Source organism: Chenopodium quinoa, unplaced genomic scaffold (assembly GCF_001683475.1).
Source record: "Chenopodium quinoa cultivar QQ74 unplaced genomic scaffold, ASM168347v1, whole genome shotgun sequence".
Lineage (NCBI taxonomy): Eukaryota > Viridiplantae > Streptophyta > Magnoliopsida > Caryophyllales > Amaranthaceae > Chenopodium > Chenopodium quinoa.
In genome coordinates this window covers 1,887,530-1,908,214 of record NW_018745461.1, presented here as the reverse complement: position 1 = coordinate 1,908,214, position 20,685 = coordinate 1,887,530, and the positions used below count along the sequence as shown (strand labels likewise).

The window sequence follows — 20,685 nt, the reverse complement described above, 5'->3', positions numbered from 1 at the left end:
TAATTTTAAGCAATTTAATTGAATGAATTTATTTGTAGGGAATAATTTTCTTAAAGAATAATTTTCTTTTTTAATGACTGAAAAAATTAAATTTACAATTATACCCTTCATTCCTTACAAGTAACAACATCGCAGGAGATCATTGTCGACTTCCATTGTTGAAGCTTGCAATTTCCACTCAACTTTGCCAATTTTCTGGGAATCAATCCCACCATTTTTCTCCAGAAAAGGAAGCAATTGATCTGAAATACAGATCTACCCGAAATCAAGGAAGACAAAGATGGTCTTAGTTACAGCAGTTCGTGATTACATCAATCGTATGATACAAGATATCTCCGGCATGAAAGTTCTTATACTCGATTCTTCTACGGTACTTCTAATTTTTCATCTTCTCCCTTTTAATTTTAGGGTTCTTGAATCTTAATTTATTCTAGTTGGGATTCTTTTCATTTGATTGATTGACGAGAAAATTTGGTTTCAAATGATGATTTTAAAGGAGAAGAATATGGTTGATTTGATTATTAATTTGGATCATGGGATTGTAAAATGTGGGAATCTCTGTATTCTGTTTGTGATGAGCTAGAATTATAGTTATAAGTTATTCTGAATTCGAATGCCGGGTTTTGCAATGATAATTTAGGGGTAAAACAAGGTTGATTTGATGATAATTTTGATTAGTGATGTTCTTTTTTGAACTGAATTGACCTATTACCCTAGTTTTTTTTGTTAGTGGTGAGCTAGAATTATAATTTATAATTCTAAATTTCCGCAAAGTAATTTCCCAAATCCCAAATGTGCTTTGTTATGCTGGCAAAATTATGTTTTTTTAGGGTTTGTTAAGTGTGAAAGTTATTGATCAATCAAATGTTGTGCTGTTATAGTTCTTGTCATTGATTTGGAATCTGGTCACGGCTCAATAGGATTGAAGTTTCTTTGATGTGAGGTCGTTTAATTTGTTTGGTTTTAATTAGTTTTGAGTGGATAGCTGGAAGAAAGGAAAATTTAATAGCCTATAAACTCGATGTTTCACTAGGTCAGCGTAAAACCTTCCACGTGTGACATTGGATCTCTACCTCCAAGATGAACTAGCTTAACCTGAACTACCATTAATAGAAGCCCCTGTAACATGCAATTGTGCTCACCTCCTTGTCAACTACTCATCATGATTTACATTAGGATGATCTGAATTAAAATGGAGGTAGTTTAGGATGTTGTAGAGAAGATGTAATTTTAATATGATCTCATCAAGAAACATCTTCATCTTAGTCTTGGGGGTCTCAATATGATACCATAAGTTATATACGGGATATTATAGACAATATTAGATTACTTTAGAGAACAGTGATGATGAAGTCTAATTATGGGCTTGAAAAATACTAATTCAGCCCTTTTTGAATCCCAAAAACCCCAAGGTCAAGTACATTAAGTAAAAAAAATTAATAAGATGATGAGAACAGGCTAAAGGTCTACGAAGGTGATCAACAAGGACAACAACAAAAGTTTTCAATTTACTTATCCTTCAATATATATGTTCGTTGTGACTTATGGAGTACTTTGTATTAAAATCATTTAAATGTCCGTATGCTACAAGGACTCTGTTGGTATTAGATCTGGCTGTCACTTATTAATGACATCAATTATATAGATTTTTTTTTTCAAAAAGTCTTTTGCATTGTGAAGCTTTTTTCTTGAACACATAATTCATCTGGAACCACATGCTTTATAGGAAGTAGACATTAAGACTGAAATGAGAACTGAGAACCAATCTTATCCATCAAAAGTAAAGCAGGAAAACACTAAAGTAAATTGCATTGACTCGAAAGTAAATGTATTTGCATCTATATATACTTGTTTTAAATTAAAAAAAAAAAAAAAAAAAAACTTTTGCTACCCTAATAATAATCAAATAGTAGCATCAAATTAAACTTTTAAACCTCTTTTGGTAAAAATCTGTTTTAGATAAGTTTTCATTCATTGTTTCCAAAAGCTGAGAAGAATATAGTAAAAGTAAATCAAATTGACTCATAACTACATTAAACTGATTTAATAGTTATTACAAAAAAGAAAAAGAAAAAAATGGAATTAGTTTGAGAAAATACACAAGAAGCACCTATCTGGCTATCAATGACACAGAGTAAATGGAATTACGTAAATGTTATCAATGACACAAGAAGGACCTATATGGCTATCTTGTCTGATTACCTTTCCAAAAAAAGTCTTGGACCGAAGCTTTATCACTGTGCCCGCTTCTAGTAGCTAGAAAGATCTTGGATCGGATTATGCTGATCTAAGTTCCCGGTTCTTTGTTCTTATTTTAGGCTATGGTTCTCACCAGATCCTAATTCCTTTATGCCAATGTTAAGGGGACCTTCTATTACTTTGCACGTGATGGGTTGGCTTCATTGAGTCATTGATGAGACGATAATTTTAGAAAGTAGTAGATAGAAAGATCACTTACGCAGAGTCCTATTTCAAAGTAAGATCTACTGGCAAGCCTGTCATTACTTAAACACCCCAGAATACGATGCTTTTGTTTCCTTGACATTATAAAGCTGTTGCAGCGAATTTTGTCGTATTTACTATGTGCCTGAGACTCTGTTTCTATGTCAAACACTCTGGTGCATTCTAGGATACCACAGTTTCAAAAGTTTTAAAGAAATGGTTTGATATCGTTAATAACTGAGTACTGACAGCTATTATGTAAAATCTTTTTTCAGGTTAGTATCGTAAGTGTTGTCTATAGTCAGTCTGATCTACTGAAGAAGGAAGTGTTTTTGGTGGAATTGATAGACTCCATCTCAATGTCAAAGGAACCCATGTCTCATCTTAAAGCTGTGTACTTCCTTAGACCCACATCAGAAAACATCCAGCACTTGAAGCGTCAGCTTGCTAGCCCTAGATTTGGAGAGTGTCACCTTTGTAGGTTACAATTTTGAATTTCACTATTTGCTTGAATTCACCTATTTCTTCTTGGAGTCTCATTTGAAGTAAAACTCAATAGTTTACTTGGAGCTGTATATTGACTTTTTGAGTATGGAATTGAGCATTAATTGTAAATTGTGCTGATTTTTCAGTTTTTTCCAACATATTGAATGACACTCAGATTCACATATTAGCAGATTCAGACGAACATGAAGCTGTGCTGCAAGTTCAGGTATAAAATGCAAAGGAATTAGTATTGTCAAAATATTACTATTAACCTATTATTGTGAAAAATACTAACTTAATTTAATTTACTAAAAAAGCTATGATCATCAACTTTAGATCTATAGTCTGTATGTTACTGTCAAGGCCTATATACATACTTTGCTTGTTAGGCCTCACCTCTTTAATTTTTTTTTTAATTTTTTTTTTTTGGGTTGGGGGCGAGGGGACGGGCTCTTTCATGTCTTTTAAACATGGTCTATATGTTTGAGCTCTATTTGTCATCTTAGCTCAATCAAAATGAATTGAGTTTTGGTGTAGAAGAGTAAAATTCACTTTAGTCCCTCTGCATTTTCTTGAGATTTCCTTTATGCCTTTTTGTGGCTGTATCATTTAATTAATGAGTAATGTGGAATGTCTGGACCGAACTTATAGTAAAAATTACCAGAAAGTTGTTATCTGACATGATTACAGCCTTTTGCTTAACACTGGGATCATAATTTATCTCCTTCCTAAGGTTTTATCAGAGAAGCTTGAAGTTATTTTGAAGTTGCTATATCTTCATCGTTCATTAACTTTATATATTTCATGGTTTTATGGGAAGCTGATGTTTTGTTCCGACTGTATGCTGCAGGAATTTTACGCAGACTTTGTTGCTGGTGATCCTTGTCATTTCAGTCTCAACATTTCTTCAAATCACCTCTACATGCTTCCAGTGGCTATGGATCCTTCAAATTTGCAACACTATTGTGATAGAATTGTTGATGGCATATCGGCTGTTTTTCTAGCACTAAAACGTCGACCTATAATCAGATACCAAAGAACATCTGATATTGCAAAAAGAATAGCTCAGGATACTGCCGTAAGTTCTGCACATTATCCTGTAAAATATAAAACCTTAGAAATTTTACAGATACGGGAAAATGATCACTGATAGGTTGACTTATCCTTAAGATGCTAATTAATTGTTTTGATTTAAAAACTTGGTGGTTTGCATTAGTTTATAACTAACCTTAGTCGTGCCTATATCCTTCCTGAAATTACGCATGCCTTTATTGTTTTTACATTAGGGTTAGTTTATCAGTAGTCAAATTTGTAATTTTGCATTACAGAAATTGATGTATCAGCAAGAGAGTGGTCTCTTTGATTTTCGGAGATCAGAAACATTGTTGCTTGTGCTGGATAGAAGGGAGGATGCAGTTACTCCATTGCTAAATCAATGGACTTATCAGGTACTTTGCAGGAATTGCAGCTGTGCTTATATAATTACATTGTACATTGCTTGTTTATATAGTTCTGGCTAGTTGCTCATCTATACGATGCTTTCTACAGGCAATGGTTCATGAATTGATAGGCATCCAAGATAACAAGGTTGATTTGAGAACTTTTGGAAAGGTTCCTAAAGATCAGCAGGTGAGTTTAGTGTTTAGATACTCCTTTTACTATTGTGAGTGCATTGAGTGTGAACTCAAGTACTCAATTTTCTTTTTCAGGAGGTTGTGTTATCTTCAGAGCAAGATTCATTCTTCAAAGCCAACATGTATGAGAATTTTGGAGACATTGGAATGAATATCAAGAGAATGGTGGATGAGTTCCAACAGATTGCAAAGAGTAATCAGAAGATACAGACAATTGGTGGGTACAAGAAATAAGTGCTGATACCTAGCTATCTCATTCCTTTATGCTGCAGACCTGCAGTTCTTATTTATACTCCATTGCTTCCTGGACACTCACTAATCAGCTATGTCATACATGTACTTTTGTGGTTTGCAGAGGACATGGCCAAATTTGTTGATAATTACCCTGAATACAGAAGAAAGCAGGGGAATGTTTCTAAGCATGTCACACTGGTAACAGAAATGAGCAAGATAGTTGAGGAGAGAAAGCTTATGTTAGTGTCTCAAACAGAACAAGAGTTGGCTTGCAATGGTGGACAAGGGGCAGCGTTTGAGGTTGTGAAACATTCAATTATCCTTTATATATATATATATATATATATATATATATATATATATATATATATATATATATATATATATATGTATGTATGTATTTTTTTTTTTTCCTTCTATGCTCAGATTCTTTAGTCAATTGCTGATGATACTTCTATAGTAGGAGATACTTAAATGGTTCTCTTGTAAGGTGAATTTTAAAGATGATGCTATACGGCTATACGCCTATACACCTTAATAGCTTTGTGGTACAAAAGTACCACCTATCTATAGGCTACACAAGTGAACTTGTTTGGACGTCAAGAGCCTTCTATTGTTCAGACTTCTGACCCACATCTACATATGTACACTACTGTCATTGATGTACTCTCAAGGGAACCTATTTGTATATGTTGAAATGCACAGTTCAGCCTCATTTCAATATTGATACAAAATTTTTCCCTTGTTTTGGTGGCCAATTTTAAATTGATTGATTTTCGTATATGTATTTGGCTTTGTATGTGTACATAACGGTCGTTTTGTTAAAATTATTAAATTTTTCAAGTTATAGATAATTAGACCTTTTCTTCATTTATTTGTTATAACTCTCCTGTAATCCTGTGAAGAACTTTTTCATCTTTTTTTTTTCCCTTCTCCTCAATTTTACTTGATGGCTATATTGGTTTTTATTTTATTATGTTGAATTGTTGATCATAGGGTCAATGGTTAATCATAATTGCTTGGATGGCTGATACTGATACTAAACATTGATTTGTTCCCGTAATTTACTGCTGATATGTACAAGGTGGTTTCTCAGATATTTTTGTTCATTTAAGAGTGATTTATGTCCTAGTTTGTAGTATGGCATGCTTGTTATCTATGTGGCTGTTTGTCTAACTGCATATCTGTTCGTCGTGATAAATATTTCAAAAATGAGCTTGCTGTGTGTTTGCAATGCCTATTCAAAATTGCCTGATAATTAGGAATGATGACATTGACCATGTGTTTAGTATTGAAATGTCTGGTATGCATATGACGTTATCTAATGCATTCCTGTGCTCTGTAGGCTGTGACAACTCTTCTCAACAATGAAAATGTCTCTGATATTGATCGTTTAAGGCTGGTAATGTTGTATGCTTTGCGTTATGAAAAGGAAAGTCCTGTCCAGCTGATGCAACTTTTCAACAAGCTTGCCTCCAAATCTGCAAAGTACAAGCCTGGGGTAATGCAGCTAATTGTCGTTGACTCTGAATTTTTTGTGTTACAACTTACTTGATTGTGTGCATCTGCTAAGTTTTTCTGATTTGCTCTTTGAAATATAATTTCTACTCCCCCAGTGTAGATTTCTCCTTTTAGTATTGTCAATTAATTGAAGAACTTGAACTTCATTCAGTCTTCACTGCATGAAGTCCAACATCACCAATTTATTAATGTATTTGCATATCATCAGTGGATGCTTTTCTCATCACTCTGTACATAAGATTTTCTTTCATTCTTTTCCCTGGTTGAAAGCTTAATGACGGTAGTTCTTATTCTGAGGTATGTCAATCTAACTGGTACTTGTTTCTCAATTCTTCGAGGTGACAGCTGGTACAGTTTCTTTTGAAGCAAGCTGGTGTTGATAAGCGTACTGGGGACCTGTTTGGGAATCGAGATCTATTGAATATTGCTCGTAACATGGCCCGTGGACTGAAGGTTTGTGACATTTGTTAGAAACAATGTTAGTTTCAAATAGCTTGAGATTAACCTATGAATTACAATCTTGTAGGGTGTTGAGAACGTATATACCCAACATCAACCTCTTCTGACCCAGACAATGGAAAGCATTTCTAAGGGGCGATTGAGGGATATTGACTATCCATATGTTGGAAATCACTTCCAGCCAGGAAGGTAAAAGATATGGAAACGAAATGTTGTATTTAAGGTTAATTACATAATGAACTTTCAATCAAATTTGTAGTTGCTGACTAATGCTCAGCATTCTGTGGAACTGTGCATTAAATTGCTTAAAATTTAGTGTTCAGGGGAATTAGAACTACAGGATACTATGTCATTTGTTGCATGTCCTTAGACGTGTTTAGATGGATGATAAAGTAAATGAAACTTTTTGCTATTTTGTTTTAGGATCTCAAAGATGAGATTTAACATGCTTAGCTGGTGCCATACCAATATACCATATACTTATGCCACATCTGAATTTGTCAGTCTAGTGTCCAAAGGGCAATGACGATAGATATAGTATGCACAAATGTTATGTTGTGATAATGTGATTTATATATTGTGAACAAGACATATTTTGACTGACATGTTTGTTGGACACATCATAATTTTTAACTGACTTTGCCTCCAACTGAATGGAAATTAATTTGCTCTGTGCAGACCACTAGACGTAGTCATATTTATTGTTGGAGGGACTACGTATGAGGAATCACGCTCTATTTCCCTGTTTAATTCCACCAATTCTGGGATTCGCTTTATACTCGGAGGCACAACAATTCTCAACTCTAAAAGGTATTTTGCTTGCCATTATATGCTCAACTTGAAAATTAAGATTTTGATTGGGGAGCTCTGTACAAGTTCATATAGATGTTAGGAATTGTAATCTCTTAACTCTACATATTGTTATAAGGGGGGATATGGAGAGGATGCTGGAAAGTGGAGAGGAAGTTTTTTTTATCTTCATAAGTCACTGTGCCTGAAAATCTTTTTTTTAACTATAGATAAATTTTCCCTGCAACCAACTCCTCTTTTCTCCCATGAGAGTAAAATTGAAGGGGGTAAGAGACTAAGAGAGAAGGAACATGAAATTTTTGTTCCGTCTTGAAGTTTAAATAGCTACCGCTGTTGAACTCCTTGGAGTCATTGGCATGGTGTAAAAAATTTACCACTTCCATTCTACAGTTTCTACATCCACCGTGACAATGTAGTCTTTTTAGGGCAATATGGGAAGTTCAAAATCTAACCAAAAGTGGTCTCTTTTATTTGTTTAGTTTGGGGTGATCCAAGTTGCAATGTGGCCTATAATTTTGGGTAGTCCTAAAATAGAAATGTGGCCTTATCTTGAACGGAGGGATCATTAGTCAATCATTAGGATCGGGATGTGGAACATTTAACAAACTTTTCTTGACCCTTAATGCAAACATACATGATGTGTTTGAGAATGATTTCCTTGCTTTACATTGCTGCCATTATACTTTGCATAGTAAAAGCAGAATGCTCATTCACATGGTTCAATATAGGTTCTTGAAGGACCTTGAAGATGCCCAGAGAATGATCCGGTCCAGCAGTACTGTAGTTTGAAACATAAACCACTCACTTTGGAGCTCTACTGATTCATGACAGCATGAAGCCATGTTGGGTAAAAAATGCTTTTAGGCCAATTTTTAATGGAAGCTTAGCTCAGCGTAATCCATTTCTTCAGCCATGTCTGCTGTAGTTTCCGAATTCTTGATGAAGTGTGTGTATGATCCAGAGCATGAGCCCATCAATTGTCGTGCAAGGTTACAAACTGTTGGACTATCAAATCTCGATGGTGCTAGCTAACACTAGTCTGTTTAGTGGACAATGTAGAGGGTGTTTGTTGATTGAAATTTTGTATACTTCTTTGATACGAAAGAGGAGCTGTATCTATAAAGGAGAGGAGAGGCCAAACCGTCAAATGTAGAAATTAGACAGGCTGCCTTTTTGTTTCCTGGCCTTGTACATCAATGTTTGAGAGCTTTATAACTGGAAAAGGGAAATCTTATGTCATTTGTAGATTTTATGTATGAATTCAGGTTTTATCTAACTTGTTCATCTTGAGATGTCCTTAGACCATCTCCAATGGTGAGATTTAAGTGAGTATTTTTAGGGGAGAGAGTATTTTTTGCAAAGGATACCAATAAGTTGGTATCTAAACTTAGCGACTCCAAAAGAAAGTTGCTAAGTTTAGATACTCAACTTTGAGTCTCATTTGAAAAAAAAAAAAAAAAAAAGTGTGGGCCCTTATCAGCATTAGTAGTAATATGTTTTGTAATTTATTTAAGTTTTAATTTTTTTGTTTTTTACTAAATAAAACTTAAAATATGATTTGGTGGGCCAATTGAAAGTGACATTAAAATACTTTAGAAAGTCTCACCATTGGAAAATTAGATTTCATATGAATTGCTAAATTGAGAAGTGGCTTGGAAATCACCATTAGAGGTAAAAAACAACTCATTTTGTATTAAAATACTCAAAGTTGAGTGCTTGAGTCTCACCATTGAGATGGTCTTCTCCTCACTTTTGCCTTCTATTGAGAGTGTCATTTAATCAAATAAACATAGTCATCAAATTGCAATTTCCAGTTTTTCACCTAGAAATAGGGCAGAACATTAAAGAACGGAGGGAGTATGTTTGCTCTACACAATTGCCAGAAATTAAAATGTTTACAAATGTTCATCATACAAAATAAATAAATAAATAAAAATCCAAATCTAATTAGATTAAAAAAAAAATACTACGTAAGTTCAAATTAAATTAGAGAAATAGAATGAATTTAACATACTACTTTCGTGTTTAAAGTGTTACCTCTTTGATTTTTTTCACTATTTACATAATGACTTTAACTTGTTTATTATTATTACGAAGTAATACTAGTATATAAAATGCAAATATTATTGTGTATAAATGTATAATACATTGTTGTTTTGTCATAATATATACTTTCATAATATCAATTTTTTAGTCAAAGTTGTGTTTGGTCTTGCATGGTTAGCCAAAGTGTAATACATAGTGTTAAATCATTACTAAGAAATGTCAAAACCTTACTCGATTGATGCGACCCGATCTAACCCAAAAAAATCCATTTCATATTTCAACTCGTATAGACACAATAACTTAGCACTAGTTAACTTTGAAATAAGCCCGACCCAACCCCACTTCACCAAAATGATCTAAGTACTCAAATCGACACCCCTACAGCTCATAACATCAATCAATTGAAATTTCACGTATCCAAGATTCCGAGCAGGGGCCTAATCGTACATTCGTACGTACGTAAACCCTCATCAAATTTGTTCGTTTCAAACTCCAACCATTTCTAGTCAAGCTTATAAAAGAGAAACAAATCAGACCAAAATTTAACATTTTTCATTTCTAGTCTTAATAATAGCAATTACCAAAGGTTTCTCTCTTTAATTTCTCATTTCTACTCTTTTTAAGCTTCATTTCCCTCTTATTCTTACTTCTTTTACTACAATTTCTTCATATTTTCTTGAAAATCCACAATTTTCTTGCAGAACAAACTTGCTCTTCTTCATCATTCTTCTGGGTTTAAGCTTTTTCTGGAGAATTTGTCGCTGGAAAGGTATATAATTCTGCTCTGTTTTACTTTAATATCTTAGAGTTTGATTAATTGCTTCTTTTTTTTGGTGGGTTTTTGTTCTCGTGCAAATTTATGCATGGGTTCTTTCATTTCATTGTTTTCGTTTTTTCTTTACTAATTTTTTCATTTTCTTAGTAATTTTGTCAATTATTTATGTTATTTGATGAATATGATGATCTTATGTAAAATGGCTACTTAGATTTTTTTACTTCGTAAGTTGGAAAAGTTGCCCATAATTAATTGCTGGTAATTAAATTTTAGGCATTTTAATTTTCATCATATTTTTGTTAAAGATTGATAGAGTTTTCTTGATGTTTTTGAAAATGGCAACTTCATTCAAGGGTAATATCATAGGTATTTTATGATTATCTATTGGTGTTCTAATTTTTTTGGGGTTTTTTTCATAATAATAAAAAAATTATTCCAAATAAGAACAACCATTGATTTCAATTTTATTTTTGTAATCTTCTGCCTTTAGTTTTAATTTCTCAGTCAATCTTTATCTTCTAATCGACTAGTCTTCATATTTTCACTTAAATGTACTTTTGCCAATGCACAAGATATTGATTACATTTATAAAAAAAAAAAAAAAAAAAAAAAAAAATATAAAAAAAATAATTTTAAAAAATAAATAAATAATATAAATTGGAAAGAATATAAATGTGTAATAGTCCTAAAAGAAAAAGATTATATAAATGTATTGAAAGCTCAAAATGAAATTATTTAAGGAAATTATATGGTTGTATTAACTTGTGAGAAGCATAGAACAGTTTTATGGTGATTTTGATTTCATCTTGGTGTACTAGAAAATGGATGCTATGTCGAGGCCTGGCTGTGGATCAAGTGGAACGAAAACTCAGCTATTAACCAATCACTTCAATGTATTTGTTTGTTTAATATTTTTTAATAATAGTAGTTGTTTTTTTTTTTTTTTTTTCCTAATTAGATGAGTTACGAAGAATTTATGCTGAAGAGGGAAGAGTGGCTTAGAGATTATTTTCGCTCCGGACGTGGGCACCAGCTATACAGAATTGCATAAGCTCCTCTGAACCAGGAATCAACATGGATATATCTTCAGAATTGACACAGGGGTTAGTTAATTCTCCGGTACAACATGAAACTGTTTTCAAACCATAAGGAAAAGAGGCCTTAAATGTCGGCATGCACCGGCCCCAAGGTATAAGTGGGTCACGTATACTCATTACCGGAACGTTAATAAGTTTACGTGAAATCACACTCAAATTCACTTACAGTCAATCGAACTCTATGAAAAATGTTTCATACTTAAAATAATGTTCCAAAACATTAAGTATGAAACATCTACCATCAGAGTCCGATTGACCGTAGGTGAATTTGAGTGTGATTTCACATAAACTTATTAACGTTCCGGTAATGAGTATACGTGACCCACTTATACCTTGGGGCCGGTGCATGCCGACATTTAAGGCCTCTTTTCCTTATGGTTCGAAAACAGTTTCATGTTGTACCGGAGAATTAACTAATCCCTGTGTCAATTCTGAAGATATATCCATGTTGATTCCTGGTTCAGAGGAGCTTATGCAATTCTGTATAGCTGGTGCCCACGGATCGTCCGGAGCGGGGTTACTGGATAAGGAGGGAAAAATTTTCGCAATATTAATCGGCGGACACGCTGAGGACCCTGGGACACCTTTTGTTTTCGGAATTCACATTGATAGATATCTCGAACGTTTGGCAAAAATTTGTGATTGACAGTCCATTCCACAAACTAATTCCCTAATGGAGAGAATTAGTCGGCTAGGTAAAAATATGTTAGACAGCAAAAACAAACAGATGGATAATATACGAGCCCGATTGGATGGTTCAAGTGAAGAAAGGCCTTCAGTGTCGGAGGTTAAGAAATTGTTTGGTATTTACCGGCCAATTCATCCTCTAAATTTTTCTATTTTAATGTTTTTATAAAATTTTACTTATTTTTTAATTTATTTATCGAATGTAGAGAGTTTGGAGAAATCAATTACAATTGTTCAGCCTGGACCACTGATTGATTTTCTCCTAGCCAACCAGAATGTACAAGATCTACACTAGCTTGATTGGGTGAAGGTAATAACGGAACTTTGAGTGTTACTAAATAAAAAATAAAAATTGGAAAGAATATAAATGTGTAATAGACCTAAAAGAAAAAGATTATATAAATGTATTGAAAGCTCACAAAGAAATTATTTAAGGAAATTATATAGTTGTATTAACTTGTGAGAAGCATAGAACAGTTTTATGGTTATTAACTTGCTGGTGATTTCGATTTCATCTTGGTGTACTAGAAAATGGATGCTATGTTGAGGCCTGGCTGTAGATCAAGTGGAACGAAAACTCAGCTATTAACCAATCACTTCAATGTCAAGATTGACAATACTGATGTGCACCACTTCTTCCAATACTCTGTATGTTTCATCTCTTATCATGTTGTATAGTAATGTTGTTGCGAAAGATGAAATATATATCTGAAGTACTATGCTGATCCTACCCCTCAGATTGCCCTTTACTATGTAGATGGAAAACCAGTAGAAGTAATGAAGGGTGTAGGAAGAAAAGTAATGGACAAGATCAAAGAAACATATAGCTCTGAGTTGGATGGCAAGGACTTTGCTTATGATGGTGAGAAGACCTTGTTTACTGTCGGTTCCCTCCCAAGAAAGAAGTTAGAGTTTACTGTTCTGCTCGAAAAGGTCTCATCTGAAAGGTAATTATTGATGCCTTTCTAAAGCAATCAAACTGCTAGAGAGTTTATTACTTTGATACAGTGCTTACATTAGTACTATAAAACATTATTATATTGTAGGACGGATGGTAAGAGCAGCCCGGGAGGCAATGGAAGTCCTAATGAGAGTGATAAAAAGAGAAGAAAGCGCGTGTCTCAAAGCAAGACTTTTAAGGTGGAGATCAGTTATGCAACCAGAATTCCAATTAAGGCAATAAGTGATGCTCTCCGTGGTATAGAATCTGAGGACTTCCTTGATGCTGTCCGGGTCCTGGACATAGTACTGAGGCATCAGTAAGTTCAAATTTCTTACTCCATGTTCTTTTTTCATATTTTTGCCTAATCTTGTATGTACTAACATACTGATGTTCTCTTTATGTTTTATATAGGGGGTGCCTATTGGTGAGACAATCATTCTTTCATGATGATAGGAACTCTGATGTTGGAGGGGGTGTCCTTGGTTGCAGGGGATACCATTCAAGTTTTCGAGCCACTCAAAGTGGACTGTCTTTGAACATGGGTAAGTGTTTTCATATGTATGGTTTTATAACACATATTGGTGTTTGGAACAACACTCGCCCTTAGTTCTTCCTTTGTTGTGACCTTGAGAGCAGATGGGACGCTTACTACAATTGTTCAGCCTGGACCACTGATAGGTTTTCTCCTAGCCAACCAGAATGTACAAGATCCATACAAGCTTGATTGGGTGAAGGTAAGAATGGAACTAAGAGTGCCTCTACACTAGTCCATACTGTATAGGGACTATGTTTTCATTTGAGGAGTTATGATAAGTGATACTTTACTTGTCATAATACCTTGTATAGGCTAAGCGCACTCTGAAAAATCTGAGGGTAAGTGTAAAACCCGGCAATACTGAGTGGAGAATCTGTGGATTGAGTGAAGATATTTGCAACAACCAGAGGTGAGAATTATCCATGCTAGCTCTAGTCTTTGCTATATAATGATCTTTGATAATTTATGAAATGTTCTGTCCTATAAGGTTCACACTAAGGAGGAGATCAGGTGAAAGAGATGGAGATAATTTTGTGGAAACTGAACTGACAGTTTCTGAATATTTTGCTCAATATCGAAAGATAAAGCTAGACTACTCAGGATACTTACCCTGTGTTAATGTGGCTAAACCAAAGAGGCCAATTTACATACCAATCGAGGTGATAAACTTGTAGCAGTTTTTTTTTTATTTTTTGTTTGTATGTGTGGTCTTATCCATAGAACTCTTATCTTACCTGAACCTCTTTGTTTTTGTTCAGCTGTGTTCGTTGCTTCCGCTACAGAGGTACACTAAAGCATTAACTGTCCATCAGCAATCTTCATTGGTAGAAAAATCAAGGCAGAAGCCACAAGATAAAATAAGGACTCTCACAGATGTATGCCTAGCAATCTTTGTGATTAATTCATTACCACATTCTCATATTTTTTGCCACATTTTGCTTATGCTCGCGTCTTGGCTTCTTGCTAGGCAATGAGGAGAAGTAATTATGCTGCTGAGCCACTCCTACTCAACTGTGGCATCACAATCAGCAAAGAGTTTATGCAAGTTGAAGGCCGTATTTTGGAAGCTCCCAGGTATCACTGCCCAACCGTCTTCATTCCCATCCCTCTTGGGAAAAAACAAAGGGACTTGTTTGTTAAATTTGATTAACCCCCCTGCAATAATTTCCTGCATATTTTTTATTCTTGCAGCTGGAATTTGGTGATGTGAAATTTTTTCCAAAAAATGGACGTTGGAATGTAATGGACAAGGTAGTTCACATTTTTCGGTCCCTCAGTTGAGACCTCTTTCTTCCCATCTTTTTTATGTTTGTTCTTTTTCTTTTACAGAAATTTTCAAGTCCCGTTACAATTAAAAACTGGGTGGTAGTGAACTTCTCTACACGCTGTAAGATATGCGACCTTTGTGAAAACCTGGTGAAGTGTGGAAAAATGAAGGGCATTGTAAGTCGAACAATATCATATACTTTGTGTGTGCCTGTGTGCCTATTGTCCTGTACATCTTTCAGAGTAGTAGTATATTCAGCTAATAATGTCTGAAACTTCTTTTCTTTTTGTTTGTTTGTTTTTTTCCTTTCTATTCAGGAGATCCCTAAGTTACCATTGCGTACTTTTGAGGAGAAACAACAGTTTAGGCGAGAACCACCTTCTGTTCGAGTGGACAAAATGGCTGATCAAGTGATGTCAGTCATGTCACGACTACGTGATAAAACCTCTATTATTCTGTGTGTCTTGGCTGATAGGAAAAATTCTGAAATATATGGTCAGAAACTCATCACCATTACATTTGATAATGTATGCACATCGTTTCTGTATTTTATGTTCGAAGTTGATTGATCACACCTTCTCTACAGGCCCTTGGAAGAAGAAAGCCCTTGTTGAACTTGGAGTTGTTACTCAATGCTTGGCACCTCAAGGATTTGCTAATGAGCGGTACCTCACCAATCTTCTGCTTAAGATCAATGCCAAAGTAATACTTCTTTCATTGCTTTTACTTATAGATTTCATACTACTGTTGGTTTCTATCTAATTATCTCTTACTTCCTTACAGCTTGGCGGAGTGAATCGTCGGCTTGCAGTTGAACGTAACATTCCTGTGCTCATTGATAAGCCTATGATAATCTTTGGAATGGATGTCTATCATGACTCTCCTGGCCAGTCGGGAGTTCCATCTATTGCTGCTGTTAGTAACACACTAATATTCCTTTGTCTCCTCAGCTCCCTCCCACTGCTTAATTAACTACTAGCTAAACTGGATTTATTTTTTTCAAATATATACAGGTTGTGAGTTCAAGGGCCTCATCAATATATCGGTACAGAGCATCTGTCCGTTCTCAGTCCCCAAAGGTTGAAATGATAGAATCATTGTACCAGCCTTTGCCTACAGGAGAAGACGGAGGCATTATCAGGTTTTTTTTGGACTTTATCCATCAAATAACCTTGTACACTAACTGAATAATAGATGTTCATGATATTTGCTTTTTTAATAGAGAGCTTCTGGAGGATTTCTACAGAAGTTCAAGCCCCCCCAGTTAAGCCATCACAAGTCATAGTATTTAGGTATGATACCAGATGAGATGCTTTATATTTGGTGTCTATGCAATCTTTAGATCCCATTGCAGAGACTAATATTTTTATTCATACGCGATCAGGGATGGAGTGAGTGAATCACAATTCAAGCAGGTCCTCAACATAGAGTTTGAACAAATTCTTCAGGTTTGTTGCAAATGTTCCCTAAATGAAATAGCCATATAGGTTTTGAATGTTATTCGAGAACCATTCACATAAAGAATTTGCATTATTGTAAATTCACTTCGTTTTGCAGGCATGCAAAGTGCTTGATGAAAGTTGGTCTCCGAAGTTCACCATAATCATTGCTCAGAAAAATCATCATACCAAGTTTTTCAAACCAGAAAGCCCTAACAAATATGACAATGTACCACCTGGTTAGCAAATCTAGCACACTTGCAAAAAAAATAAGAATCAGATTTCCAAAAAAATTCAGAAAGTTTGGCCTTAATTGTTGCCTTTGTTGTATGCAGGTACTGTGGTTGACAGCAAAGTTTGCGATCCTCGATACTATGATTTCTACATGTGTGCACAGGCAGGGATGATTGTGAGTAAAAAAATCTATTGAAGTTTCTTTCTTTTCTTTTAAGTTTTAGGATTTCATGAACCCACTCAGCTAGTCTTGATTCTTTGGTTTGCATTGTCATGCATTATCTATATTGGACTTGTTTTTACAACTCATACTTTACATGAATTTTCATGCTACTCAAACTCGAATGTTGGTGTGCAAATTTACTTGAGTTGAAATTAATAACATAGTTGTTGGACTATTGTATATTCTAATGAGTTCTTCACATTCTGTAAATCTTTGCTAGCAGTAGCAGACATAATCACAGCATATTCTTCACTGCTGGAACCTTTTCATTTCTATGATCAAACATAACGTGAGTCAAAATTTGCAGGGCACGAGCAGGCCAACTCACTACCATGTTCTGCTTGATCAGAATGCCTTTACAGCAGATGATCTGCAACAGTTGATTCACTATTTATCCTATGTGTAAGAAGCTCTTGACCTCTAAAAAAACTTGCAAATTTTTGTGTTTAAAGCTAAACATGCACAAGGACTCTAATTTTGAGAGCATATATAAACTCATGCAGGTACCAGAGGAGCACTACTGCTATATCTATTGGTAAATCTTATTGCTAACTCTGTTATATAGTCGAAAAAAATTAAAATTAAGCTTACTTTCACAATACTAAGTTTCATTTCATTCTTTTTCTCCATTTTTATCCTGCAGCTGCACCAATTCAATACGCCCACCTGGCAGCCTCCCAAGCAGCTCATTTCCTGAAGTATGAAGACCTGTCAGAAACATCATCGGGTCATGGAGGCATGACTTCTGCTGGAAATCCTCCTGTGCCTGAGCTCCCAAAGCTGCATCACAGAGTGTGCAGGACCATGTTCTTCTGTTAGTCATACCTGTAAAAAGAATGATCTGAAACAACTACTAGCTAGCCCCTCGGTTTACCCTGAAGTGTGTAGGATATTAGGATATTTCGATGACCACTGTGGCTCTCTTTACGCTTTCTGCTAACTGCTAAATGATGCATACAGTTTTGGCTGCAACATACATGTACAAATCGTCATTGATCAGAAATTTTGGACCAAATAATTTGTTGCTATGTTTAAGCAGTTTGTAATCTTTTGAATGTTAATAAACTTGATTTTATTGATTCTTTTAGACTGCTAGACTTTTTAGTTTTTACTATGCTTGTTTATTAGATAGATTCCACATAACTTCTGTTGTTTAGACCAAACTACCAAAGTATACATATCTGATGTTTAGTCAAGTACTTATCAGAAAAGATAATGGCAATGGTAACCTGCATATTTACAAAAATGACCGTGATGATGCCCTAATCTTTGGATTTAAGGCATTTGTTTAAATTACCTCATATGTCAACCAATCCAAGAGTAACACGTGCATTATTAATCTGTTAAACAGATTACAACTGTTTTGATCTCATTAAAATTGATATTACCAAAGGTTGTAATATTAAGAAACAATCAAAAGGTTGTCTTATTTAAATTCTATAGCTCAAAGGTTGTATTACGAAGTGAGTATTATATTTATGATAATATTTTTAATTTAATAAAGAGTAATGCATTGTTAAACGTGAATTGTAGTGTCGCAAATAAAAGACACAAAGTATGCACAATCAAAATTGGAAAAATCATTGTGAAACAGAAGGAGTACTCCGTGCTAAATTTCTCGTACTCCCTTCGTGTTTTGAAGTGTTACACTTCCTCTTTTGGCAAAAAAACTTCATTTTAATATTATATTTACCTACCTCTTATGGTTCGACTCAACCAACTATTACTTTTTTATTTCTCCATTTGTTCTCAAGTGATTTTTCCATTTGTGAAAACATGGAAATCAAGAAAGGGAACATGTAATTAATTGACAATAAAGTAGATAGATAAATACTCCCTCCGTTCCTTTTTTGGAAAATGATTTTGGCACACCCTTAATTGATTTCGACACACCCCTATGTGATAGCACAATTTTCTCTTCTCACATAAGGGTGTGCAAAATAAGAAGGGGAAGGAGGAATTAGTAAAAGTACATTGAAAAGTTAAATTCACATGATATTTGCAAAAAAAAGTAGAGAGATAAAGTAATAAAAGTACATCGAAAAGATAAATTCACATGAAAAACTAACATTGCACAAATATTTTTGCATAAGAGGGTAATTTGAAAGGTCATTTAATAAAGACAAGAAAAATACTCCCTTTGTCCTGTAATGATAGTCACTTTTGGCCAAATTTTACTATTTTAGTTCCAAAATGTCACATTACATTATTTGTTTTTTCCAACACTCATTAATACGAAGTATTAAATTTACTAAAATTCCCTCCAATTTGCAATAATATTTTTGCAAATTTAAATTCCCTATGTAATTTTGGCATTTCCATATACTCACTTTTATTACTAGCTCTTTCTACTTTTTTGCATACCTCGTGTAAATTTATTTTTTCAATGTACTTTTACTCCTTATTTAAGTTTCTTAATTCTCGTAAAATTTCACCAAAAATGACTATCATTAAGAGATAGAGGAGGTAGATGATAAAAGAGTAATTTAACGCAATAAATGGTAAAAAAAAATGAAATGGATACATCATTTATGTCCACAAAAAATGACAATAAGGGAAGATCAATAAGAGGAGGGCTAGAGGGAGTATAAGTAAATTAAAATGTCGTGATTAGATGGAGAGAGTAAATTTGAATTTACCCCATGATTCAATAGCAACCACCTAAGTGTTCGTGATTAGATGGAGAGAGTATGTATAATTATACAAGACTTAAAAACTTATCCCATACTCCCGTAAGACAACCTACCCTATACACCCGTAACATCAAATACTTCCTCCGTTCTAAATTAAATTATGGCAACATTTGAAATTTCACGTATCTGAACCAATGTCATACGTACATTATTACATACCAGTAACGTACATAACCTCATGTAGTCACAGTCATAGTAATCAAGTCAAGTAGTCAAAGTTAGTCGTTCCAAGACATCCTAGACTCTAAACAAGCTTAAAACAGAAACAAATGAGAGCCAAATTTAGCTAAAGCTTCACTACTCTGAATAGCAAAGGTTTCTCTCTTTAATCCTTTCTTTACTTTCTCATTTATTCTCAACACTCTTTTTATCTTCATTTTCCTCTTCTTTTTCTTATTTTCTTACTACAAATTTTGTACATTTCTTAAAAAATCATATATATATTTCTTGCATAAAAAACTTGTTCATCATTTTCTACTGGGTTTAAGTTTTTTTTTGTGAAGAATTTCGCTGGAAAGGTACAACTTTGCTCTATTTTACTTAGTGTTTTATTTCTTTTTCTTTTTTTGGTGGGTTTTTTGTGTTCATTGTGTTCTTGCACAAATTTGAAATTTATGCTTGGATTCTTTCATTATTTTTCCTTTATGGATTATTTCATGTACTGTATGACTGTATGTAGTTATTTTCTGTCATTTTGAGCAATGACTTTGTAATAAAAAGAGGAAAAAAAAAAGTTATTTTTGTTTCATAAATTTTTTTTCTTTTTTTATGTCGTTTGCTGATCTCACATAAAATGGGTACACAGTGTTTCAAAAAAAAAAAAATGGGTACGAAGTTTTTATTTTTATTATGTTGAGATGGAAAAGTTCCACAGTTAATGAATAAAAAAGAAAAGGTATGTTTAAGTATTTTTAATAAATTATTATGGTAATCTTTCTTTCTTTTTTTTTTTTTTTTTTTGAAAGAATCTTTCATTTTGATAAATTTTTATGGGTAATCTTTCATTTTGTTTTTTAGATGGATAAATTATTATGGGTAATCTTTCATTTTGCTTTTTAAGATGGTTAAATTTTCTCTATATTTTGATAAAGATGGTAACTTTAATTTTTTTTAATAGTAATTTGAACAAAACTTTAAAAATTTCTTTCTATTTCGATACA

At 33.9% G+C, this 20,685-nt stretch overlaps 1 protein-coding gene, 1 long non-coding RNA gene and 1 pseudogene across 2 annotated transcripts; all 3 read left to right on the top strand.

Moving 5' to 3' along the window:
- The first annotated feature begins 58 nt into the window (after nucleotides 1-58).
- Nucleotides 59-8,882, top strand: LOC110714728 (vacuolar protein sorting-associated protein 45 homolog). Its single transcript, XM_021893265.1, has 13 exons — nucleotides 59-370; nucleotides 2,718-2,919; nucleotides 3,075-3,154; nucleotides 3,779-4,006; nucleotides 4,257-4,376; nucleotides 4,477-4,557; nucleotides 4,638-4,779; nucleotides 4,918-5,096; nucleotides 6,142-6,297; nucleotides 6,663-6,770; nucleotides 6,844-6,965; nucleotides 7,455-7,586; nucleotides 8,315-8,882. Exons 1-13 carry the CDS (start codon nucleotides 281-283, stop codon nucleotides 8,373-8,375), a joined length of 1,701 nt encoding a protein of 566 aa, XP_021748957.1. The 5' UTR covers nucleotides 59-280; the 3' UTR covers nucleotides 8,376-8,882.
- A 969-nt stretch (nucleotides 8,883-9,851) lies between these two features.
- LOC110714886 lies at nucleotides 9,852-11,676 on the top strand. Its single transcript, XR_002510167.1, has 3 exons — nucleotides 9,852-10,218; nucleotides 10,334-10,401; nucleotides 11,226-11,676. It is a non-coding gene; the product is annotated as an uncharacterized LOC110714886 (long non-coding RNA).
- Nucleotides 11,677-11,715: 39 nt separating this feature from the next.
- On the top strand, nucleotides 11,716-17,919 carry LOC110714885 (annotated as a pseudogene).
- Nucleotides 17,920-20,685: the final 2,766 nt, after the last annotated feature.